The 26636-nt window shown below is 47.3% G+C and overlaps 1 protein-coding gene and 1 long non-coding RNA gene across 6 annotated transcripts in view; one reads left to right on the forward strand and one right to left on the reverse strand.

Annotated features, from left to right (window-relative positions):
* NRP2 (neuropilin 2) overlaps positions 1 to 26636 on the reverse strand; it is a 138806-nt gene that overhangs the window by 35621 nt on the left and 76549 nt on the right. For 3 of the 5 annotated variants that reach the window (XM_016227234.3, XM_007666678.4, XM_007666680.3), the window contains exons 9-15: positions 26218 to 26567; positions 22096 to 22240; positions 18489 to 18602; positions 15144 to 15278; positions 4333 to 4595; positions 2883 to 2979; positions 558 to 578 (exon numbers count right to left, since the gene is read on the reverse strand). In XM_016227234.3, the coding sequence (XP_016082720.1) occupies positions 558 to 578; positions 2883 to 2979; positions 4333 to 4595; positions 15144 to 15278; positions 18489 to 18602; positions 22096 to 22240; positions 26218 to 26567 (1125 nt within the window). Of the gene's footprint in view, positions 1 to 542; positions 579 to 2882; positions 2980 to 4332; positions 4596 to 15143; positions 15279 to 18488; positions 18603 to 22095; positions 22241 to 26217; positions 26568 to 26636 lie in introns of all 5 variants that reach the window. The other 2 variants (XM_029069931.2, XM_029069932.2) reach the window with 1 other exon arrangement.
* On the forward strand, positions 7934 to 12657 carry LOC114813335. Its single transcript, XR_003761055.2, has 2 exons — positions 7934 to 8102; positions 11922 to 12657. It is a non-coding gene; the product is annotated as an uncharacterized LOC114813335 (long non-coding RNA).

The following is a 26636-nucleotide window of genomic DNA, read 5'->3' on the forward strand; positions in this document are numbered from 1 at the left end:
TATCTTCACTAAGTGACCATTCCGGAATCTGTAACCGCCCCTTGAATTGTCCTCAATCTACATATTTAATCATTCCGTTTCACAAAATCACCTGCCACTGGACCTTACTCTCTCAGCTAATTGAGACCACAGACTTGGCACTCTGGAACTACAAAGAAACCACTGTCAGACTAAAATAAATCACTACCACCTCGTTTCTCTTTTAACTTGCTCGCGCTTTTTTTGGTTGTTGTTGTTCAAGCTGCCCCCAGCTCCTCCTCCCTCACCACTCATAAATTTTAAGCCTTGTGGCTCCCTGTTGGGCAGTGAAAGGCTGAGAGGTTTATCCACTACCTATTTGTCTCTATTATGTGCTTCTAAACTTTAATTATAGAAGGCTGCGTAGAACCTAATGCCCTCTATGATCCGGAAAGCAGGGCCGTCACCAGTGTTGTCCACCGTTGAGATGCTCATCACCTGTTTTCCCAACTTAATGACCGCACACCCTTGACAAGATTTTCTCCCATTCATATAGAAAGTTAAACCCCAAAATGTGGTGTTACCTGGAAAAGTCTCACCTGGAAAAGCTGCGATGGGTTCTGCAAAAGAAAAAGAAAAAAAGAAGAGGCCACAGTTTAGAGAGAGGGATGGAAGAGTGGGAAAGTGAAAGGATCAGTCAGTCAGTACTATTTCATGAGCACCTAATCAATCAATGGTATTTATTGAGTACTTATTATGCACGGAGAACTGTTCTAAGCGCTTGGAAGCGTACAAGAGAGTTAGCAGACACATTCTTTGTGCATAATGAGTTTACCTAAATAATGGTAACTTCATTTCTGAGAACTCTCCTGTGCCATACTACTACTACTACTAATAATGGTCTTTATGCGCTTATTATGTGCCAAGCACTGCTTTAAGCGCTGGGGTAGATACATGGTAATGAGGCTGTCCCACGTGGAGCTCACACAGAGGTCATGGGTTCTAATCCCGGCTCCGCTGCTTGCCAGCTGTGTGACTTTGGGCAAGTCATTTCACTTCTCTGTGCCTCAGTTACCTCATCTGTAAAATGGGGATGAAAACCGTGAGCCCGACGTGGGACAACCTGATCACCTTGTATCCCCCCAGTGCTTAGAACAGTGCTTTGCACATAGTAAGCACTTAAATACCACCATTACTATTATTATTATGATTAATCCTCATTTAACAGATGAGGTAACTGAGGCACAGAGAAGTTAAGTGACTTGCCCAAAGTCATACAGCTCATAAACCACGGTTCTCAAATGTCACCATAGTGAGATCCGGGGGTGGGAGGGGTGGGGATGGGGTTGTGTCGTCTGTCTTTTCATTAGACAATAATAATGTTAATGCCTCATCAGGCTCTCAGAGTCTCTTTAGAACACAGTCTCCCTCATCGATGGAGAGATGCGCCAGTGAACTGTCGTCAGTTCTTCACTACTGATCCATTCCTCAGAGCCTGGATCACTTTTGGCGACGGATGCCTGGGATGAACCCAAAGGGACCACCTAATTCCAGATGCTGCTGACCTCATGGTCACACATCACGACAGTTGTGCCTAGAAAATTACTTGGAGAGTGGCTGACTTCTCAGGAGGAATAGGGATTCTAATCCCTTCTCAAGGCCACCTATCCTTCCCTCAACATTGTAATTTTATCACAATCAGTTGGTTTTATGGCTCTGACATCAGACTATTAGGCAGAACAAGGGTAGGGTACCCAAGGTAGGAGCATTATGCAGTATATTATACTGGGCTCCTGAGGCCTATAATAAGGGTTCTGATTTCCCCTTGTTTCCTGATGAACTTGGACTCGGTGTTCCTGGCTGACCCAGTAGCACACTTGTGTGATCTTATGACATTTCTATTTACCTCTTCATTAGTGGGCAAAATGCATATTTTCAGGATCTGTTCAGACATCCTCTTCATGCTAAAATAAATCATCCTCACTCGAAATTGCACTGTAATTAATTTGGCCAAAAGAATCTCTTGAGTAATTGCGTTATCATTCTTTTCTAACATGCAAACTCCTTTTGCCTGCTAGCAAAGGCTTCCATTAAATCCATCAGCTCCTCTGAGCATGTAATCCTGATTGGCAGTTGGTTTTCGTCCTCTAGAATTTTCCTTGCTAAAAGCTAGCGTCAAATAATGTGGTCTGGACCACCTGAAGTCCCATAAGCTTATTGTAATGCCCGTTTTGGCTTGGGTTCAGCTTCCATTCAGCCACCCACTGGCTACCCCAGACTCTAATGAAGAGAGAAGAACCCTCACCTGCAGTTTCAGACACAAGCTTCTGCGATCCCTTCTAAGCTGGGGTTTAGAAAGAGGTTTAGTGGAAAGGGCATGGCATTCAAAGGACCTGGGTTCTAATCCCCGTTCCTCCACTTGTCGGCTGTTTGACCTTGGACGAGTCACTTAACCTTTCTGGGTCTCAGTCACCTCGTCTGAAAAATGGTGATTAAATCCTACTCCTTCCTACTTAGACTGTCAACCGACCAGATTATCTTGTTTCTACCCCAGCACTTAGTACAGTGCTTGGCACATAGTAAACACTCGACCACTCTAATGGGAAGTTACCATTCTATAGAGCCACTTCTCCCTCCTTTTTCCTTTAACTTCCTCTGATTTCACTGTGAATATTTCTTTCTCTCCCATTAGAACAGGAACATGAGCTTCTTCTCAAGTGCCTAGCACAGTGCACTGCATTTAGTAGGTGCTCAATAAATACCAGTACTCCTAATACTCCTCTAAAGCCCTTGAACTTGGGCAACATATCTAAGAACCCGGAAGGCGAAGCATCCAATTGGTCTCTGAGCATATTTCTACTGTGGAGAACAGTGACAGCCCACCTGGTTTCAAGTATTCCAGGGCCAGACAGGTGTTTACGTACCCATGCAATTCTCCAAGGGGATATCAGTGTCTATCCGGATATCGTCGATGGCGATCTCTCCCGAATGGCCCTTGCCTACGACTCCCTCGAATGCAATCTAGGAAGCAAGCAGAACGAATGCCAGGGTGAGCTTAGGCTTCTGTACCCAAACAACCAAACAGTTCCAAGCTTCCTATGGAGCCCCGGCGCACGAGTGAGGTTTTTGCACCTGGTTCACATCTGCAGGCCACATGGTAAAGAACTTGGAATCTTAATTGGAAAAGAATTTGTTCAACTCAAATACGTACTTAAGGGAATAAGAAAAACAAGGTGACTGATTTTGATGTCCGGCGACTAGGACCTGCTTAGTAAAAGAAGAGTAAGTGTGTCATGGAAAAGAAAAGGGAAGATGAACCAGAGCTAGTTTCCTCATAAATCATACATAAATCAAGTTGGGCGCTGGAAGCTCATTTGCAAGTTAAGTCTCTTCTAGTCAGAGAAAAGGAATGGACCAGGGGAATATGTGAATGTGGAGCACAGTCTGCTTTGCTTCGGGGAGATTTTCCTCCTGGTTGTACCACTTCTACCAGGTGGAAAACACCCTCCAAAGCACCCCAGAGACGAGCGCTCTCGCTCGCTTTCTCTCCCTCCACAGGTTCTCCGCAAACTAGCACATGTCCTCTGGCAAGCCAAGAAAGCAGTTGGCTGCCATACCGACCATCTGTTGCTGCTCCTTGGCTGGGAAGGAGAAGGTTAATCCTTTGAATGGTCCTTCGTCATTTAGTCCACACTGTGTCTACTTTTGTCTGACTTTCGGCTAGAGTCACTTATGCTACCTTGGGCCTCAGTTTCCCACTCTGTGGAATGGAGCCTGAGAAAGGGCTGATTAAGTTACTGCAGGCTTGGGGACATGTTCACACATGTGCACGTGTATACACACACACACACACACACACACACACACACACATAAACACCACATACCGCCCCTCCCGCCCCCCCCAACCCCATGGCTTCCACTCTCCTTCCCGACAATTGTCTTCATTAAGCCACAGCAGAATGGGCCGTTTGGGTTTCTTCCTCAAAACCTTAAGAATGAGGCGTCTATTCTGCTCTGTGAATGGAAGTTTTGTTTGTGTTTATTTCACGGGCTTTTGTGCCTCCTTTGTCAGACTACCTGAAGATAATCTAAAATAAAATGGAGAGGAAAATACATTTGTTGGAGAAGATCTCATCGATATGAAAGGCAATAGGGGGAACAAAGAACAAGTCTGGGTGTACCGATAGGCACATTCTGAATAACAAATAAGAGTGTCATTTGGTTACCACGGCAACACGCGAAACACAATGAAAACAGCGGCGCTTAACAGCGTTCCCTAATGATGAATGGGCACGGCCCTTTGAAACGTTGAAATAAGGATCGCAAAAATTCCCTCAGATCTCCACACACAAATCTGCCTTTATCACCTCACCTGATACTCCATCTCATTACTGGGCAGGATGATCCGTCCTTGTCTCCACTGGCTGCCTTGGTCGTCCCGGACAATCCACAGGAGTTTATTCTCCTGGCTCGTCTCCCTCACCACCTGCAGGGTGGTTCCACTCCCACCTGTGGCGCGGTACTGGAATTCCATGCAGAGGGGGAGTCTGGGCAAGTGGAGCGGGGGGCTGACGAGCCGGCCGGACTGACTCTCTCTCCTTCCACCGCTCTGCAGCTTCAAATAATGGTTGCCGTCTGCCAGAAACAAACCCGGACCCCAGATCTCACGTTAGCGTTTGTCCCGACCCTGGTTTTCAGTTCCGGAGCCAGTCAAACAGGGCAGGGGGTGGACAGAGGGGAGGGAGAGAAGAAGGGCCGGGGCGGAGGGTGGGTGACCTGCCTTTCCCCAGGCAACATCTTGCAGGACAACGGTGGTTATTAAATCAGAAATTATCATCCTCCCCCTACCTACCCCAAGACCGTCTGTTCTTCTAGCCTTGACCAGCTTGTTGGACTCTGACCTTTCATGTTGTTTTGTATTTATATTATTTCATCATTCCTAACTGTGTCTGTCACCAAACCCTTCCCCACCTTCTTTTTAGACTCTGAGCCCCTGGCAAGTTGGGGGGCTATGTCTAATTCCCCCTAACTCTTCCCAGTGTTTAGTGCGGTGCTCTGCACTCAGTAAGTGATGAATAAATCCTACCACTATAACTCCTACTACCTGCAGAAGGTAATCTTGGCAGTAGTTCTGTCCAAACGAAACCCATCGGATCGACCCCACATCCACAAAACGTTGTCGTATCTCACTGAAGACAATCGGGAACAATGTACGGTGCTCTGCTCACAGTAAGCACTCGATAAATAATGCCACTGATCGATTGCTTGACAGAGTATATCGACAACCATGTTTATCTCCCACCCACTTCCTCAGCAAGTCCAGGGAGCCGGGCCCTCGGTTGCCTCATGTGGAGATGCAGACCACCCGCGGCTCCATCGATAACAATAACCCCATCATTATTACTAATGAGCACTGGGGGTTGGGAGCTCTAGACTGAGCTTCCTGAGGTTCACGCAGAATAAAAATATCCTAGAAAATTAGGGATTTTCCTTTCCAAATGTTTTTTTGGAGAATGGCTTTAATTGCTGTTTGATTCCAAATAGAAACCAAATACCAAGTAGGATCTCGCATTCCAAATACTGTGGGAGGCTACGTCACCCAGACCGGCTAAGAAACGGGTGCTGGCGGTTCTCTGCAACCGGCAAATCCCAACTCGCGGGGCATCTGACTGACTGTACAAAGGGCACACTGATGGGTGGGAACGGATGTAACTCAATGGTGTGGCTTAGTGGATAGAGCACTGGCCTGGGACTCAGAAGGACCTGGGTTCTAATCCTAGCTCCCCCACATATCTGCTGTGTGACCTTGGGCAAGTCACTTCACTTCTCTGGGCCTCAGTTACCTCATCTGTAAAATGGGGATTAAGAGTGCGAGCCCCAAATGGGACAGAGGTTGTGTCCAACTTAATTTCCTTATATCCACCCCAGTGCTTAGTATGGTGTCTGGCCCATAGTAAGCATTTAACAAATACCATCAATATTATTATTATTACTACTACTACTATAATAAGCATACCAACGCTCAGGCTATTAGGATTATTGTGTTGCTGCCCTCATTAAACACTCCCAATACAATAAGCGTACCAGTACTGGAACTATTAGCACTATTGCGTGGCTACCCTCACTTCCTACATCAGCTCTTGTCCACCCAAAGAATCAGGGGATAGAGATGAAGCGGTCGTTAGGATGGACTGCCCCCATATTTAAAATGGTGGTATTTGTTAAGCGCTTACTATGTGCAAAGCACTGTTCTAAGCGCTGGGGGATACAAGGTAATCAGTTGTCCCACGTGGGGCTCACGGTTTTAATCCCCATTTTACAGATGAGGTAACTGAGGCACAGAGAAGTTAAGTGACTTGCCCCAAGTCACACAGCTGGCAAGTGGCGGAGCCGGGATTCGAACCCATGAACTCTGACTCCCAAGCCCGTGCTCTTTCCACTGTACCACGCTGCTTCTCTGTACCACGCTGCTTCTCTGTGGTCCAGTGTATTCCGGTGTTAGTCACTGACCCTTCGCCTTTGAAAACGTGCTAAGCAGCTGTGGGGAAGAGGGAACTGGACCTCTAACAAGCACATAATAGGAGTTCAATAAATGCCTTTGATCGACTGATTGATTGATAGACTGCTCCTAGGGAGAGCTCAAGTTCACATCTTCTTTCTGGGGTTCATGTCCAGCCTCTCTGACCAACTGATTTTTCAGAGCCCGTCAAAGGGCGGGGACTGTCTCTATCTGTTACCGATTTATACATTCCAAGCGCTTAGTACTGTGCTCTGCACATAGTAAGCGCTCAAAAAATACTATCGAATGAAAGATGGCAGCCCGGTATCCTAGCCACTTAATGGTAAGTGGGGGCAATGGCAAGGAGGCTGCTAAAAAAGACAACACCGATCCTGGGGCGGAGCAGCAGGCTTAAGTCTAACTGTCCCTGAAAGGGTAATACCCCCACTGCTCTAATAATAATAATAATAACAAAAGGCCATTAATTGATAACATGGTTACCATCTTGTAAAATTCTGCAATTCATTCAATCGTATTTATTGAGCTCTATGTGCAGAGCACTCTACTAAGCGCTTGGAAACTGGCACTTCAAGACTAAGCCCCCATTTCCTCTTCTCTCACTTCCTTCTGCGTGATCTTTGCATTTGGAGCTGCTCCCTTTATTCACTTATGTACATACCCGAAATGTATTTATTCATCTCAGTGTCTGTCTCCCCCTCTAGACTGGAAATGTGTCTACCAACTCTGTTATACTGTTCTTTCCCAAGCACTTAGTACAGTGCTCTCCACAGGGTGGGCACTCAATAAATATGACCAATGGAACGATTGCGGGTGGCTTCCAGCAAAGGGAGCGGCACTGAAAGGGAATGGATTCGGGGACTAAAATGCCGTGGAAGGTAGACCTAGAGCCACTTTTGAGGCACTGCGCCGGATCCTCGCCGTCGCCCCTGAGCCGGAGGAGATGATCACAGGGGAGTGGTTCAGATGGTCAGAGAGGTCACTTAAAGGACAGGTCTGCCCGGGCGTCGTAGCCCCATGCACGGCTCTGCCTCTGAAGGAGGCTCTGTTAGCAGGTTACCTGAAGATTTACGTCTGCATCTGGATTCAGTTGAACGAGAGCAGCGGGAACGTGTGACTACTGCTAGCCACACAGGAATGGAATTGATTGTATCTGCACCTTACCAAATCTCAAAATAAATCATCAGTCTCACCCTCCTGGCTATTGGAAACCCAAACACACCATCTGTCCAGCACATACATCGCCTGGCTAGCGTCCTGCCCTCCTACTGGCGCAGCCATCTGAAAGAACATTTAGTGCCACAGAAGAGGTAGCCTCGCCCTGCAGGTCACGCTTAGAACATGAGTCAGGCCTCATTTGGTCTCTCAAGGTCAATCGACTTGGCTCCGATCCCCAAATTAGCATCCAGAGAAGGTAAACATTAACTCTGAACAATTCCAGCAGTGCGTCCCCAGGGCTCCCCGATACCCTGACTCATGGAGTGTGAACAGCCCTTGGTCCCAGGGGCTTTTGGGGGTCTTCCTTCCCCCCAAACCCTCGCTTCTCACTGAGCCTCCGCACATCTCCACTTTCCTGTCTCTCTGACTCTCTCATCATCACAGACCTCCGTCCACCACTTTTCAGGGTAAGTAAGATCATCCAATCGCTTCTGCTGTCTTTCCTGCAAAGCCAGTGATTTTTTGTTGTCGTTCTATAGTAGATCAACAGCTCCAACGACAGCCTCCCTACCTTCCACAGCTTCTACCGCTGCACTTTGCTTAATTAATATATTAAGGTATTTGTTAAGTGCTTTCGATGTGCCAGGTACTGTACTAAACCCTGAGGTAGATACAGCGAGTGGGGATGGATACAGTCCCTGTCCCACGTGGGGCTCGCAGTCTCAATCCCCATTTTCCAGATGAGGTAACTGAGGGATAGAGAAGTGAAGTGACTTGCCCAAGGTCACTCAGCAGACAAGTGACAGAGCTGGAATTAGAACTCAAGACCTTCTGACTCCCAAGCCCGTGCTCTATCTACTACGCCATGCTGCTTCTCTAATATATAGTCCATCGCTTTCAAAGCAGCAGCAAACTGAATTTTAAGGGCTGTACCCTGGTCTTTCCTAGTCTCTGATTCAAAGGTAACTCCATCCACCCGAAATCTAGTCTTCAACTGCCCGCCTCGTCTCCCATCAGAATCAAATCAATCAAAAAATCAACCCCACCCACAAATTACTTTTACAATTACTTTTCTTGCCTTGCTTGCAAACTTCCCACCCCCCACACCCACCTACATCCACCTACACTCTCACAAACACGACAAAATCTTCTGGCGTAATTCCCTTGATGGCTCACTGACGCTAACTTTCAGTTTGGTGGAATTTAACCAGAAGCTCAACCTGCTGCTCGCTGATCAAAATCAACCTCTAGCAGAGGAATCAAAGAGCTTATTGCTCACACCCCACAGACCATATGTAAAGCACCTATAAGGTTCACCTGCAAAACTGCAGAATGTAAAACTCCCAGATGCACTTAGGATCTGAACTCCTAGCAAAGGTTTTGACTCTTCTGACCTCTAAACAGATGACCTCCTTACCAAATGTGTACATCCTTCCATAACGAAACACCATTCTGAACAGCTCCATCTTGGATCCCTAGACTATGCCCAACTTAATTACCTTGTTCCAACCCCCACACACAGTACAATCAATCAGCCAGTGGTATTTATTGAGCACTCACTGTGTGCAAAGCATGGTACCAAGCCCTTGGAAGAGTAAAATACAACTGAATCGGCAGACATGTTCCCTGCCTGCAATAAGTTTATAGTCTAGAGGAGGAGACAGATATTAGCGGTGCTTGGCACAAAATGAACACTTAAAAAATACCACAATTATTATTATTATTATTACTATATCTTCTCCTTTCTTGATCTGAAGTAATCCAAAAGGGAACATTCATTCTGCCACAGCTTAGAAATGTATCTCGGCTACCATACATGGGATCCTTAATGTTCACTTCCAAGGAACTTGTCTTAAGCCCCTTGAGGACCTTGGATAACCCAAATGAGTTGAATGGGGCGTCAATCTTCTTGCCATTCAATCAACAAATGGTATCTAATGAGCACTTACTGTGTGCTGAGCACTCTGCTAGGTGCTTGGGAAAGAACCATGTGGTAGAGTTGTTTTCTTTTTCATGGTATTTGTTAAGCACTTACTATGTTCCAGGTACTGTACTAAGTGCTGTGGTAAATTTTTTTTATAAGTGCTTACTATATGTCAAACACTGTTCTAAACACTGGGGTAGGTACAAGTTGATTAGGTTGGACACAGTCCCTGACCCTTAAGGGGCTCACGGTCTAAGTAGGAGAGGGAATAGGTACTTAATTCCCTTTTTACAGTTGAGGGAACTGAGGCACAGAGAAGTGATGTGATTTGACCAAGGTCACAACAGGCAACTGGCAGAACTGGGATTAGAACCCAGGTCCTCTGACTCCCAGGCCCGAGCTTTTTCCACTAGGCCATGCCAGCTCACAGTTCCCATATTGGTTCCTGCTCTGTCCCTTAGAAGTTCCTGAGTTGGTGCACTGTCTCTTTTAGAATGTGGGCATATCCAGCGCAAAAAATACCACCTCACTGTTTATTCAATCCAGCACTCAATTCATTGTGTGTGCTCAATAACGGACGATAACTGGAAAACACATTCCCCCAAACTCCATGTGGTCTAGTGAAAGAGCACAGGATTGGAAGTCTGGAGAACTAGGCTTGAGTCCCAGCTCTGCCCCTAGTAGAATGAAGGTTCCACAGCTCTCCACACATTCCAATCCCCCCAAAAATCCCACCTCTTCCTCCTCCTCCTCCTCCAACAAGTTTACCCTGATTAATTTCCCACCACCCTGAGCCATATCTTCCCTTCAGCCAATTGTAGCACTTACAAATTTATTAACACCCTCCTTAGCACTCATGTAAAGATGTTTCCTCTTTTCTTTTTTGAGCTCTCTTGTTCTATAGGTTTTTATATTTGTCTCCCCCATTAAGGAGCGTAAGCTCCTTGTGGGGAGGGAACGTGTCACCCATGCACCTCCTAATTTGAGGTTTTAACAATGACAATGGCAATAATTGTGCTTTTTGTTAAGTACCTACTGTGTTCCAAGCACAGTATTTAGCACTGGGGTAGATACAAAAAATCAGGTCAGGCAGTTCCCTGTCTCATATGGGGTTCTCTGTCTAGGTAGGTCAGAATAGGAATTTTATACCCATTTTAAAGATGAGGAAACTGAGGCACAGAGAAGTTAAATAACTCGCCTGAGGTCACATAGCAGACAAGTGACAGATTTGGGATTAGAACCCAGATCTTCTGGCTCTCGGGCCTGAGTTCTTTAAGCTCTCCATGCTCAATTTCCTCATCTATGAAATTGGGGATAAGATATCTGCTCTTCCTACCACCCTATGTGGGACAAGGACTCTGATCGGACTTTCTTAGATCTAACGCAGTGCCTACCACAGAGGTTGGCACATAGTATTGTTATATTGTGTTTTCCCAAGTGCTTAGTACAGTGCTCTGCACACAGTACTAATTCTCTTTCCCTCTTCAAAACCCTACTTAGAGCTCACCTCCTCCAAGAGGCCTTCCCAGACTGAGCTCCCCCTTTTACCTCTGCTCCCCCTCTACCCCCCCTTCACCTCCCCCCCAGCTAAGTCCTCTTTTCCCCCCTTTCCCTCTGCTCCTCCCCCTCTCCCTTCCCCTCCCCTCAGCACTGTACTCATCCGCTCAACTGTATATATTTTCATTACCCTATTTATTTTGTTAATGAGATGTACATCACCTTGATTCTATTTATTTGCTATTGTTTTAATGAGATGTTCATCCCCTTGAATCTATTTATTGCTATTGCTTTTGTCTGTCCGTCTCCCCCAATTAGACCGTAAGCCCGTCAAAGGGCAGGGACTGTCTCTACCTGTTATCGATTTGTACATTCCAAGCGCTTAGTACAGTGCTCTGCACATAGTAAGTGCTCAATAAATACTATTGAATGAATGAACAGTAAGCACTCAATAAATAGAGTGACTGACTGACATAGTAAGCATTTAATAATTAATTGTGATATTGGTTAATCACTTACTTGGTACCCAGTGCTGGATTAAGTATTGCGGTACAAATCACTGAGGTCAGACAGTCCCTGACTCAACCAGGCTTTAGATTCTAAGTAGTAATAACAATAATGATTGTGGTACTTGCTGAGCACTTTACCATGTGCCAGGCACTGTACTTAGCACTTACAAGATAATCAGGTTGGACACAGTCCATGTCCCACGTGGGGCTCACTGTCTTAATCTGCATTTTGCAGATGAGGTAACTGAGGTACAAAGAAGCTAAGTGACTAGCCCAAGGTCATACAGCAGACAAGTGGCAGAGCTGGGATTAGAACCCAAGTCCTCTGACTCTCAATCTCATTCTCTTTCCACTAGGTCATGCTGCTTCAGGCTTGAGTACCAGCCTGAACAAAAGTCACCCAAGAGATAGTCATCCTTCCACTTTCTTGCTCTGTGATTTTCACCGAGCCGTAAAAGAGGCTGCCTGGATCTAAGAAGCAGAGACCCCTTCTGCAGGGTGACCCGGTTATGCCCGTTGGCCTCCGGAACGGGAGCTCATCTCTGATCTCTTTTCTGATCTCGCCGAGGCCAGGAGTCTGACCTCATCAGAAGCATCGTAAACTTCCTCCCGGGAGCTGAGGTGGAGCTCTGCTCCGGCATGGGGAGCTGAACAAAGTCTACAGGAAAAGCCCACGAGTCCCCTCCGAGGGACCCGGCCGAGAGAGCTGCAGTTACCATTACCCCTCCGAGAGCGGGAAAACAGCTGGATCCGCGATGGGTTTCTGGGGAGTTTTGGAGACGGGAGGATGCGCTGTCCTTACCGGCAGGAGTCACTGAACCTCTAATGGGTGTGTGGGGAGGGTTGGGGGGTGGGGGACCCGGGACGGGAAGGAGAATTCAAGAGGATGCTGGAAAGGAAAATCTCTGCTGCTAACCACAAGGGCTAAAAAAAGAAATTGGGATCGGCCCGGAGCATATTTGGAAAACAGAGTAGTGGAATGAAATCAGTGGGTGTCTTGTCAGCCTCAAGCAGCCCTTACGGGTGCCAAAAGAACAGAAATAATTGTATGCTTAAAGAGAAAATAAAACACACACACTCTAAAACAGAAAATATCTAAGGAATTTGGGTTGTTTCTACAGACACTTCTAATCAACTGTCCTCTAGATGCTATTTCAAAATGGCTATTTCCGTTCTCTCCGTTATTGTTTTTCTCTATTTTTCTGCTTCCTCCTCTCCCTCTCTCTATCATTTGACTCAAGGAGGGTGGCTCTCTTCAAATTTAATCATTTTTGTTTTTCTATCTAATAAAGGGGGATGGTGAAACATGGCCCCCGGCCCTCAAAGGATATTTCAATTCCTTCTTTTGCGAAATGGCATCGCGCTTGGTAACACCGACAAACTTCAAGGCTGGGTTTAGAGGTTGCCAGCAACTCTGAACCCCATTAGCATTTGCCCTGCCCCTAAACTAAGCACAGCTGTTTCCTTTCTCCCAACTGCTTACCCTCAGGGCCTGATTTTGCTGAAGAAAAGACCACCCTGAACAGAAGGGCTTTTTTCCATCATTTCTTGCTTGAGGCCTGACGGTGAGCTTCATAAGGAAAAGTCAAATTCAGGGGCGATCAGAAAATCATCAGAGGGAAGGAGGCGTGAACACGTGAACAATACAGCTATTTTGTTTCCCATTTAGCAGGTTAGAAGAGGGTATTTCTAACCTCCAGGGATTTCTTTTAAGGGATGGGAAAGGAAAAGGAGCTATGTTCTATCTAAAAGGCGAGAGCAAAATGAGACTTCATGGTAGCTATGGTATTTGTTCCATGCTTACTACGTGTCAAGCACTGTTCTAAGCGCTGAGGTAGACACTAAGTAATCAGGTTTTGGGTTTTTTAAAAAAAATGATACTTGTTAATTGCTTCCTATCTGCCAGGCACTGTATTAAATGCTGTGGTAGATACAAAAGATAATCAGGTTAGTATCTTCTAGACTCGTTCTTCTGCTGTCCCTTCCATACAACAAATGTTGGCTTCTCGCCCAACCTGGACTGCCTCAGCAATCAACTAGGAGAAGTCAAAGCCTGAATGATTGAGTGAATCAATCATTCAATCAATCAATCACTGGCATTTCTTGAGTGCTTACTGTGTGCAGAGCATTGTATTAAGTGCTCAGGAAAACACAAACCTCCCAAGCCCCAGCTAGAAGTTGATTTGCCTGGAGTGCTACAAGTGAGAAAAATGAAAGCAAGAGGAGAAACGGGAGATGGAAAAGGGGAGTGGAGAACGTGGGGAGTAGTAATAATAATAATAATAATAATGGTATTTGTTAAGTGCTTACTATGTGCCAAGCACTACAGCAGTTATATTTGTTGAGCACCCACTGGGTGCCATGCATTTCATTAAGCATTTGGGAAGACATGGTAGGGGTGTGAGACAAGTTCCTTGCCCACAAGGAGCTGAAAGTCCAAAGGGGGAGAGGAGGATGAGAAGCAGTAGCGGGCTGGGGAGAGAAAGCAGCCAGATTCAATGTCTGCTGAGAATAGCTCCTCGCTTCTGCAGGTTTAGTTGAGATGCAGCAGACAGAGAAACTGTTCAGGAAAAAGAGATGGGGGTACTGCTCTTGGAAAGACGAGTGAGGCTCTGAATAAGAACGACCAGAAAAACCTCACCAAAGCCTCCACGCTCCAGGCTTTCCCTTCTTCCTTTTGCAAGCCAGCCCAAATTTCTGCCAAATTACCCTCAACCTCCCCCAGTTCCCTCATTGCCCCTCTTTCCCTCTCCTAACCCAGTTTTGCTTGCGTTACTTTAAGACGGCCAATTAATTGGAGAAAATCTCATGGGGCAGGAATGAAATGAAAAATCCAGACTGGTTTATAAAAATAAGAATGTTTTCCTCCTTGCACAAGCCTTATTATATTAATTAAACATTATTACAGCAAACAAGATAGGGGGAAGGTTGCTAAGACTGGGACAGGGGTAAGTGTTTTCTCCTGTTGCCTGAGGCCCTGGTTATCATCAGATATTCATCTTTCAAAACACTCAAATGCTGAAGAGATAAACACTTGAAATATGAAATAGTTTTTTTTCTCCAGGGCAGGGCAGGCCAGGCCAAGTCCTGGGATTTCACTGCAAAGCATGCCCAGGATCCATTTGGTACCCCCACAACAGCACCGGGTTTGGGAGAATTACCCTTCAAAAGGGCAGAGTGTCTGCTGGGTGGTGAGGTATTTACTGAGAGCATCCTGTGGGCAGAGCACTGTACGGGGCACTTGGGGCCAAACAGTCAGAGCGGAAGACACACCGGTGCCCTTAGTCATCTTTCATTTTCAGAGACACTAACAGAACTACGTACATGCAACGCCATGCTGTGATGGACTCGCTGATTCTCCAACGGCTGTGGACGTTGCAATTTATAATTTATTCTCCCTCTCTCCAGCTCCTTCCCAGTCACAATGAGCAGGTCTATGTTTGTAGTTCTATGCCTATTCTCAAACTCCCATATGCACAACAATGCAATTGATCCCGTTAGATACCACCAACCCCTCCAAAATTTTGACAGCTATTGGACGCCCCTCATCCCGTTCCCACGTCCCTCTCCTGGCTTACCAGGCAGCGAACCACTGTTTGGGCTGGAGCTTGCGGGCCAGGGGCTCCTGAATGAGGTCTCCCGGTCATACATCCAACTACAGGCCTCGTCGATGACATCAAAGTTGCAGTTGAATCCCGCAGGGACGTGCACTTCTTTAAGGGGGAGAGAACAGAGACAAAACAGCAAAATGAAATGGGGCTCAGAGTGACATCAGTTTGGCTCAGAGGAAAGAGCACAGGCTGGAGAGTCAGAGGCCATGGGTTCAAATCCTGGCCCTGCCGCTTGTCAGCTGGGTGACTTTGGGCAAGTCACTTAACTTCTCTGTGCCTCAGTTACCTCATCTGGAAAATGGGCATTAAGACTGTGAGCCCCACGTGGGACAACCTGATCACCTTGTATCCTCCCCAGGGCTTAGAAGAGTGCTTTCCACATAGTAAGCGCTAAACAAATGCCATCATTATTATTTTTATTATTATCAGTTAGTGGAATTTAATGAACCCATACAGTACACAGAGCGAGGTAGTAAGCGCTCACTTAACTTCACTGTGCCTCAGTTTCCCCATCTGGAAAATGGTGATTAAATACCTGTTCTCCCTCCTGTCTACACTGGGACCCCGACGAGGGACAAGAACTGCGATCAATGTGATTATCTCATATGTATCCCATCACTTAGTGAAGTGCTTGGTACATCGCAAGGGCTTAACAAATACCCCAGTTATTATTATCAATTATTACGGACCACCGGTGGCATTTTAACAACTGGCCTGCCCTAAGGATCAAGGAGATGGAGGTATTTCCCTGGCTTATTTGTTTAACTCTTCATTAAGCAATTTTTTTATGTCAATCAGTCGAAGGTATTTATTGAGCAGTTACTGTAACCCGAGCGCCGTACTAAGCGCTTGGGAAAGTACAATACAATAGAGGTGGTAGATGCTTCATGACCGTCGCCCACTCCCTAGCTCAGCCTGCCATTCCACCCGATCTCGGTCCCGGATGCCTCGGCCCTGTCAGGAGTTTCCTTCATCAGCAAATAAGAGAGAGGGTACCACGCATGGGCTGTCAGCTTCTAATCAGCTCCTTCTATCTCCCTCTCAAAGCAGAAAAATGCTAAAAAAACTCATTTGAACAGTAAAGAAGAATGTCTCCCAAATGCTCCAGATGCAGTCTGACTCCCCAAAAATAGTATTAGCTCTACTTCTGCCAACCTCGCTCTTGCACATGATGGAATAGGCCATTGGCCCAGAAGTGAGCAGTGAGGAATAAGTGATCTCGATGAACGAGTGAATGGTAAAGTTAAAGTTTGACTTATCGGGGGATCGATCTTACTGCAGAAGAACTTGGCCAGCCTGTCCCTGCGGGGAAGGGTGACTTGGCACAATGAGGTAAATGCACATCGCAGAACAAAAAACACAGTGGTCAGAAAATGGTTGCCATCATTGATAGGGGAGTGACGGATGACCCGGCAGCAGGGCTGAGGGCCAGATCTTCTCTGGCTGCAGAAATTAAAGCCATGTGGCCCCAAGTTCTAAAGCAAAGGAAACTAAAGGGAAAACGGGAAGGATCCCAGAGGATCGGTGGGAGAGCATGAACCAAAAAGGAAGCTCTTGTCTGGGCCAGTGCAGTTGCTGGTGAAAATGAGGCAAGGCATCACGTGGGGCTGAGAGTGGGGAGGAAATGGAGGGAAGGAAGTCAGAGGGACGAAGGGATGCTACCAGGCCCTTGCAGGAAGACAGTAATTGGTGAGTGGGGTGCAAGCTGACCACGCTTGCTTAAAAAAATCTTCTGCCTCAGGAGGAGGGATGGGAGAGCTCTTACCAGAGGAAAGGTTCACCCTCACCCGCAACGACCACACTGCGACTCTCTTGGCTTTAGTCTCCAAAGGACGGATGCCGTGCGTCCCAACCCCTACCCCACGTCCAGGTCGGTCAGGGAATGCGAGTCGGGGAGGGACACGTGGAAGCGATCAGGGAACATAACCTGGAAGCTTGGAAAAGGCCATCCTTTCCTCCACCTCCTTACAACCCCCTGTTCGTTTCAGAATGTGCTTTTGGCTTTCAAAACGTAAAGCAATTCAAAGAGCATCATTTTCCCTCCAATGTTTTCAGGTATACAATAGCTAAAGAACCACAAAACTTCGGACCAGACATTTTGTGGAGAGGAAAGGCAACTTCCATGTGAACGAACCAGTTAGAGAGCAGTGAAACTAGATTAATCACAGTCCTCTGAAAGTTGGCTATCAGGCTCCTGAAACCTCCTCTTGACAGTCATTTGGAAAAAAAAAACTCCTGCTCAAAACAGTCTAACTCTATTCATCCAATACAGTATATCAATTCACAATGCTTTTCTCTTTTAGCTAGAAAGTTATCCCAAACATATCCTGGAAGGTCTTTTACATTCCCTCTCTCCTCCCCTCCCCGCCCCCGCCACCCTCTTCCTTCAATAAAGTAAGAGCCTCAAGTTCATTAAAATGTCAGAACCCTGGATTAAACTAATTCTGACCAATCGGTTTTTCCCTAGATCATAAACAAAAGTACATTCCCTAAAGCATGTGCATTAAATTATCATTTTCAGTCACACAGCTTCAGCATTTATTTCTGGCTTTCCTCCCAACTCTCTCTGTTGATTTAGTTTGGATTCTTTTTTTAAATTTTTTATTATTTTTTTTGGAGAGGTCCAATGCGAGCCGTGTGGTATCTATTGCGACCGAAGTCTGAGCTAGCAGAATTGGTGGATTTCACAATCCTCCTACTGAGCTCGCCTTACATTTTTATATTTCTCTCACTTCGCAGGTCCCTATTCCAATCTTCCCTCATTCCATCTAATGAACATTTAGTAATGATCAGTAATTTACTGTAAATTGAGGCTGCCAGGCTCTAATTTCTCGCCAAAAACACCAGATGTTTCAAAATTCGTGGTTTATTAGGAATGTCCTCAAGCTTAGTGACCCTAACTGTATGATTTAAAATGTGTCTCATGTGTGAGTTCTGCCAATTATTGTCTATCGAACATAGACAGCCTTCTGAGATTCAAAAACAGACATCAATTTCCCATTGAAAGCTACTGATCCGAGGCTATACTCTCCTTCCTTGTTTTCCGAGGCAAAGTTGCGGTGCTTCCCTCTCCAAACCCACACTTTCGCCCACTCCCATTCTATACGTAGAGGAAATCCCACATCTCTCCAGTGACCGCTCGCCCCAGTCTCCCGAGGAGACGTATTGTAGCTATTATATGCTTTCGTATGTCTGGAAGGAAAACCATTTGGGATGTTTGTGAAATTGGAGAGGGAAAACGGCATTGCTTCAAGCAAATAAATAGCAATATTTAAGCCCGAGCTCCCGGTCCAAGGGGTCTTAAGTGCTCACCATAGTCAAAGCAGCTCTCGCCACATTCTGTGGTCTCGTCCTCAGTGGGGAACTGAGTGGTGGTCTCCTCGTTCTTCACCGTTGGCTTCAGTGTCTCTGCAGTGGGCTTCACATCTGCACAAGGCAAGGCACGCAGAGAGGATTGATGATTGCTCATAACCAGCTGTTTCCCAAAGCCAGACAAAATAGTTCCCATTTCACCATGGATTTTTACAGGGATAGCTCATGTCTCCGCAGATTATGAACATGTTTTACTCTTTTTTTTCCCCTTGTTTTATGCCTCTGCTATTTGCCCTCTAGGCCAACTTGGATGTCTGGGAATTGGTGTTTATCCTCTCTCTACCCTTAGATTGTAAGCTTCTCAAGATCAGGTACCTGAATCTTCCTTTGTAGCTTGCCAGAAAACAGAGCCTGGTGAAGGCTCACAGGAATCTGTGCACAATACCATCTGTTGAGAAACACGACGGCCTAGTGGAAAGAGCACAAGCCTGGGTATCAGAGGACCTGGCTTCTAATCCCGGCTCTCCACTTATCTGCTGGGCAACTTTGGGCAAGTTCCTTAACTTCTTTGTACCTAAGTTTCCTCCTCTCTAAAATGGGGATCCAATACCTGTTCTCCTTCCTACTCAGACATTGAGCCCCATGTGGGACAGGCACTATGTTCGATATGATTAACTTGTAGCTACCCTAGCTCAGAACAGCCCTTGACACAGAGTAAACACTTAACAAAACCAAAATTGTTCTTATTAATTATAATACTAAATGTGGTATTTGTGAAATGCTTACAGTGTGTCAAGCTTTTATTAAGCACTGGGATCGATACAAGAGAGTTAGGTCCCACTCAGGCTCACACTCTAGGTAGAAGGGATAACGGGCACTGAATCCCCATTTTGCAGATGAGGGAAAGGAGGCACAGGTGAGATTAGAACCCAGGTTCTCTGACACCCAAGACTTGTGCTTTTTCCATAATTATTATTAACAGAAGTCAGTGATCCTGGGTACTATTAGCGGAACTAGTGTCTAAGATGGAAATAATAATGGAGGATGAGGAAATACATCGATGAAGAACCTCCTTTTAAACTCACTGTCCACCCTCCAAAGTCATAACCCTTACGATGACTTAATTACCATTACAAATACCGAAGCCACAAACAGACCTAGAGGGCCCCTGACATGAACTGAATCGGTCTGACAGGGTCTAGTTTTTAATCCCAGAAATATAGGGCCCAGACTGTTATTTTACAGAGGATCATCTCCATCAGTCTCTTCACCCCATCTGCAGACTGCGAATGTATAATAATGCCCTGGGTTGAGAAAGGATGTTTGCTGCCCGCAGGAAAAAATGAGCTGCTCAGAACCGCATCTTTGAATGCAAGTAGTGCGGGAGGTGGAGAGCTGAGAGACTTGGCTCCTCCCATTTTTAGAAGAGAGCTTTTGCTCCATTATATGAGATTAAGCTCCTTTGTCAAACACCCTTCCGGACCCCATTTAATAAAGGGGGAAGGCAAAGGAAACGGCTAAACACGCTGAATAGCTTTTTTCACGCTCGACTTCTCCCCTTTCCATTATTAAATATCACTCATATACATTCTCATATCATCTTTTCCAGTGCCTGCCTTGTGCTCCCAGGAAATACCAAATACCCTCCGAGCTGCCCAATTTGTAAGTTCAAATTGGCTACTCGGTCATAAAACCTTAAACTCCGTTGAGATGCAGATTGCAGGCAGCAAGGCAAGAAATAATCATTAAAAACCTCCCGCACCAGGTGAAAGCAAGGTGTCAAAAAGCTCTGCGTAATTTAGAGGCAGCACAATCTTTCTTTTCTCTCAATTTTTTTTTTATCGTGATTGATACGGAGGCTGGAATCCAGGGGAAAGACAGCGGGGGGAAAGAGCCGCCTGGCAGGATAAACCGGCAGCGGGTCCAGAGAGGAGGGATGGATGGAGTGGGGGTTTGAAAGGGAAAGTGAGGAGGCACAAGATTCTCCTGCCCTCCGGGGCTGGTCCTAAACGACCAGAGGTAACTGCCCGTCAAACTGAGGAGTTGGCCGAGCAATTGAAACCAGATGTTTGCCACTTCAAAGGGGGGGAGAGCTGGCCATGGGCTAATGGGCCTCCAGCTCTGATCTTTGGAGAAGGGGCCAGGGAGGGCTTTGAAATGAGAAGCCAGCTGCTGCCTAGTCACTGGGGCAACTGGGTTGGGGGTGGGGGGCAGAGACGGGAGTGGTGGGGAGGGAGAAGATAGATGTTTACCACTGGCCAACAGCATTGCAAAAGCAGACTCCGAGGCTAGGGGCTATTAGTGCTCTCCGCCTGGTTCTGCAAATGAAGTCATCATGTGTCATTGTCAGAGGTTATATTGAAAACACATGTGGAGGAACGGGTCCACCAGGGAGCAGAGAGCTGAGGGGCAGCTGTTGAATCCCATCACCCAGGCCATAAGGGTCGCTCATGGTGTCTCTCTCCAAGTAAAATTGTTCTGTGGGCTTTCCCCCTCATCGGAGGGCAAGGAACCATGTGAAGAAACCCGGTTCACCTCTGAGGTCCCCAGTGGGAGATCGTCCTTTGAGAATTCCTCCCACAAAGACACCCCGGACGCAGCTCCGTCCCTGAAGGATTATGCCACGTGCTCCTGCAGCACTTTTCTCCTCAGGAGCTTAAACATTTAATCATCATCCTCGCAATCGCTGAATGAAGTGCCAGGCTGAGGCAATACTACCCATTTCACGGATGGAGCAACTAAGTCGCCACGGGCATTCGATCGGCCACCCAGCAGGGTGCACGGGGGCACTAGGGAGAGACGTGGAGTGGCCTCTGCTCTTAGGGTGCCCTGATGGAGTGGCAATCTGGGACTTCTTCCTTCCCCTGCCCTGCCTTTGTGCTCCTGAGTCAGGGGTGACCCTGAGTAATGTCAGGCAAGTGGCACAAGGAGAAGCTAAAGGGAAGGCGGATCCCAAAACAGAAGGGCCTCGTCTCCAAACCAGGTGACTGGAGGGGAATTCTCGATGGGCTTCACCGTCCATAGAAATCCCACGGGACTCGGATCAGAGAGATGGTCCAGCTGAGGGCTCCCCTGGAGCTCCCGGCCGTGGGAACACTTACAAGCAAATGCCTTTGGCAGAGGAGGCTCCTAGGTGAAAGCAAAGCCCCTCTGCCGCTCACATCTGGAGGCCAGAATAAGCCTTAAGCAGATTGCTTTCTTGTTACGAGGGGTGTTATTGTTTTTTTGAAAGCCACAGGAATAGCCCCCTGGCTTCTCGATCCAGGGTCTAATTGAATTTGGGTGGGTGGGAGGCTGCTTTCCTGAGCTCCTCGTTGGATGGAAAACAAAACTATTCCCGAGAACCATTTCAAAAATGTGTTTGGAGCTCAGGAACACGTTGGACTGAGGCCACCGCCCTCCCTGGGTGACTCCGATCCAACAGTCTGCGTGGAAGGTGGAGTCTCCCAGGATTGCGGATCCCACCCTGCAGGCAAGATGAGCGTTGGCAGGCCTGATGTGTGAGAGTATTCGGCAGGAAGGCGAAAACCTGGTTCCCCAGGATTTGTGATGCCCTTCTCTGTGAAACCACAGGGACAGGGCAGAGAAATGAAAATGGGAGCTTTACCTGTCCATTCACAGCCCAGAACCTCCAGCCGCATCCCAATCCCAGCCGGGGACCACCTCTCCGGATACACGCGGACATACTGGGCGGGAACGGGGTCGAACCTTCGGACGTCGGGGGTGTCGTAGTGCATGTTTCCTTCAAACAGCTGCAGGAAAGATAGACCATATTATCCTCTTCCTAAACTGCTCTCCAACCAACCATCCAATCAGTGAGATGATTCATCAGTGGATAGTATCTACTGAGTTCAGAACCCTGTACTAAGAGTTTGGGAAAATACAGTACAATTGGCAGACACGATCTCTTTCCTCGGGAAGCTTCCAGTTAGAGAAAAGCACGGAGGCCTACTGGAAAGAGCACAGGACCAGGAGGACACAGGAGATGGGAGTTATTAATTCATTTCCTAATTAAGGTAATTTCTCATCGCCTCGGTTTCCAGCACTTAGAACAGTGCTCAGCACATAGTAAGCGCTCAACAAATGCCATCATTATTCTTTCCTCCTCTGTAAAATGGGAATTCAATAGGTGTTCACCTTCCTTCTTGGACTGTGAGCCCCAGGTGGGACGGGGACGATGTCTGACATGATTATCTTGTATCTATGCCAGCATTTAGTACAGTGCAGGGCTGAGCACATAGTAAATCCTTAACGAATACAATAATACAACAGAATACAATAAGAATAATAGTTATTCCTTCTGGTGGAAATAAGTTCCTGGGAGTCAGGGAAGCGGAGAAGCTGAGGTGGGCCTGCCAAAAGGAAGGTATCCACGCAATTCTGATGGCTGAATACTCAATCCAGGGTCACAGATCAGTATCTCTGCATTCCCTTCTCCAAATCGAGTGCCTCCTTTTGCCCAGGCTCTCAACGGACGCTTTGGTCTGGACTGTGACTTTATTGGATGGGTCATTCAGAGCACTGGAGATGGGTCTGGGAACGAGGGTTTCTTTCCCAAATGCTCAGAGCTTCGTGCTGTAGACATCAACCCCTAGTGAGGCAAACGGCCCCTTTTAAATCAAAAGAAGAATTGCAAGTGTTCAGTTGTTAACACCCTGAGTCAGCTTCCCTCCAGTCTCTCTAGCAAATTTCAGCGCTGGTTTATCCAGCTGGCCATGTTACCCAGCTTGCTGAGTTTTATCTCCAGTCCTGGGACCTCGGGTAAAAGAAAGAGGGAGAGGGAGAGAGAAAGAAAGAGAGAGAGAGAGCGCGCAAGCAAGCATGTGCCTCTATTTTACCCCATCCTATCTTTCTTTCCACTTTCCCAATCACTTCCCTCCAAATTCCCACCACTCCCTTTCAAATGAAAGGGGAGGTGACCTCTCCAAAACCTCTTTGAGTTATTCAAATGGAAAATGTTTTTTGTTCCATGGAACATAAAGCTCAAGTGCTCATCAGCAGGCTGCCTCACCTGCAGGTTTGTTCAAGAGCTTCTTTCTTCTCAAAATATTTGCCCTGTTTCTCTCACCATTTGGAAGTCATTTCTGTTTGCCTCCCCCAAGAGACTGTAGGCTCTTTGAGGGCAGGGAGCAATTTTTTCCTAATGGTATTTATTAAGCACTTACTACGTACCAGGCACTTTACTAAGTGTTGTGGTAGATACAAGCTAACCGGGTTGGACACAGTTCCTGTCCCGTATGGGGCTCACCATCTTAATCCTCAATTTGTATATGAGATAACTGAGGCACAGAGAAGTTAAGTGACTTGCCAAGATCACACAGTAGAAAAATGGTGAAACCAAGATTAGAACCCGGGTCCTCGGAATCCCAGACCCACACGCTTTCCAATAGCCCATGCTGCTTCTCAATGTGTGGCTTGCTTTGTTTGTTCTCTCCCAAGCACTTAAAACAGTAAAGCACTCTGCAGGAGCTCAGTAAATATAAATAATGATAATACTACTACTAATAAGAATAATTGACAGTATTTGTTAAGGACTCCTTATGTGCCACGCATTCTGCCAATAATAATAATTCGTGGAATTTGATAAGTGCTTACTATGTGCCAAGCACTGGGGTAGATACAATCAATCAATTGTATTTATTGAGCACTTACTGTAGGCAGAGCACTATACTAACCTCTTGAGAAAGTACAATGTTACAGAGCTGATATACACGTTCTCTGCCCACAGCGAACTTACAGTTCAATCAGATCACCTACAGTCTTTGTCCCAAATGGGGTTCACAGTCGTAGGAGGCAAGAGAATGGGTATTTCATAATAATATTGACAATAATTGTGGTGTTTGTTAAGCGTTTACTATGTGCCAAGCACGGTACTAAGTGCTACGGCAGATTCCAGATAATCGGGTTAGATCCAGTCCTATCACCCTTTGTACATACAAACTAAGGCACAGGGCAGTTAAATGACTTGCCCAAGGTCACACAGCAGGCAAGTGGCAGATCCGGGAATCCAGGTCCTCTGACTCCAAAGCCGGTCTCTGGCCACTTAATAATGTTGGTATTTGTTAAGCGCTTACTATGTACAGAGCACTGTTCTAAGCGCTGGGGTAGATACAGGGTAATCAGGTTGTCCCACTTGAGGCTCACAGTTAATCCCCATTTTACAGATGAGGTAACTGAGGCACAGAGAAGTTAAGTGACTTGCCCACAGTCACACAGCCGACAAGTGGCAGAGCCGGGATTCAAACCTATGTCCTCTGACTCCCAAGCCCGGGCCCTTTCCACTGAGCCACGCTGCTTCTCCCTCTCTGTCCCCGAGAGGCTCTGACCGCAGACAGACCCAGCTCAGTTCTCAACGTCTCAAATATGTCCCAGGAGGGATTTCCGACCAGCCACTGTGGTCAGCTTTCCTTGGCCTCGCCTGGAATAGGAGCTCTGGGCCGGGCAGGCGGCTCCGGGTTCAGGTTACTGAAGCCATGAGCCCCGCCAAGCCTACAGTGGGCAGCTTGGAATTTGTCAGCCTTGCAAAGCTTCAGGCCCTACTCAGAGAACCCAGAGAGAAACACTCAGCAAACCAAGCTGGAGCCCAGGCCAGCCCATCCCCTCTCATTCTCCGAGACCGGTCTCTTCCAAGACCTACAAGGGGGTGACCTCCCAGAAGTATTGCTTGAGGTTCAGAGTGGGCTAGGCCTTCCAGACTCCCTGAGGGCCAGGACAGGGACTCTGCAGAGGTCGGTCTTTCCCGGCTGGGGGGTGGGGGGGGGTGGTCATCTTTTTGTTGTTGTTGTTGTTGGTATTTGTTAAGGGCTTACTATGTGCAGAGCACTGTTCTAAGCGCTGGGGGAGATACAGGCTAATCAGGTTGTCCCACGTGAGGCTCACAGTGAATCCCCATTTTACAGATGAGGTAACTGAGGCCCAGAGAAGTGAAGTGACTTGCCCACAGTCACACAGCTGACAAGTGGCAGGGCCGGGAGTCGAACTCGTGACCTCTGACTCTGAAGCCCGGGCTCTTTCCGCTGAGCCACGGAAGAGATATTGCATAGTGGATAGAGCATGGGCCTGGGAGTCAGAAGGTCTTGGGTTCTAATCCCAGCTCTGCCACCTGTCTCCTGTGTGGCCTTGAACAAGTTATTTCGCTTTTCTGGGCCTCGGTAACCTCAATTTCAGAATGGGGATTAAGACTGTGAGCACTGTGCGGGACAAGGACTCTGTCTAACCTGATTTGCTTGTATTCACCCCAGCGTTTAGTACAGTGCCTGGCACACAGTAAGTGTTTAACAAATACTATAATTATTATTATTATTATTATGGTTTCCAAGGGCCAGGTCTCCCTACCCCACCGGTCTTTCTTCCACCAAATGGCTCATTAATGAGAAGAATGGTACTTGTTAAGTGCTTACTCTGTGCCGAGTCCTTACTGAGCGCTGGGATAGATACAAGATAATGAGTTTGGACACATAAGGTGACCCCATGTAGGGCTCACAGTCTAAGTGTAAGGGAGAACAGAGGTTGAATCCCCATTGTAAATACGAGGAAACTGAGGCATTGAAAAGTTAAGTTGACCCAGCACGCAGGTGACGGAGCCGGGATTGGAACCCAGGTCCTCTGACTCCCAGACCCGGGCTCTTTCCACCAGGCCACACTTATTGTCTTCGACCCCTTCACTCACAAATCCCACCCCCAGGCTGGTTGAGGTACCCCCACCCTCATTGCTCTGGAGGCCTCGTACCTTGGGCTGCAGGGTCCTCGGGTCCTTGATATACTCCCAATCCTCGCCATTCAAGCTGTAGGCCATTTTGAACTTGCGCACGAAGGCTCGGGCCTCCACGGCCGAGATGCTGTCCCCTCCTCGAGCCCCCTGGATGACCACTCCTTTGACGGTCTTGGGCACCCCCAGGTCCACCTGCAGCCACTCCTCCCCGGCCAGGGCCTGGGGGATGCGGGGGAACCAGCCGGACCGGCTGCTCACGAGGCGGGCCACGCTGGGGCTCCAAAGGTACTCCCGGGTGGAGGAGGCTGTGATCTGTGAGTCGGAGATCAGGCCCGAGAGCATCCCCAGCATGTTGGAACACGGAGAATCTGCAAGGAGGGAGAGGGCGGAGGGGGAAGGATGAGCGGAGGGAAGTCGAAACACAGGAAGACTTCAGG

Source organism: Ornithorhynchus anatinus, chromosome 7, assembly GCF_004115215.2.
Source record: "Ornithorhynchus anatinus isolate Pmale09 chromosome 7, mOrnAna1.pri.v4, whole genome shotgun sequence".
In the NCBI taxonomy this organism is placed as follows: domain Eukaryota; kingdom Metazoa; phylum Chordata; class Mammalia; order Monotremata; family Ornithorhynchidae; genus Ornithorhynchus; species Ornithorhynchus anatinus.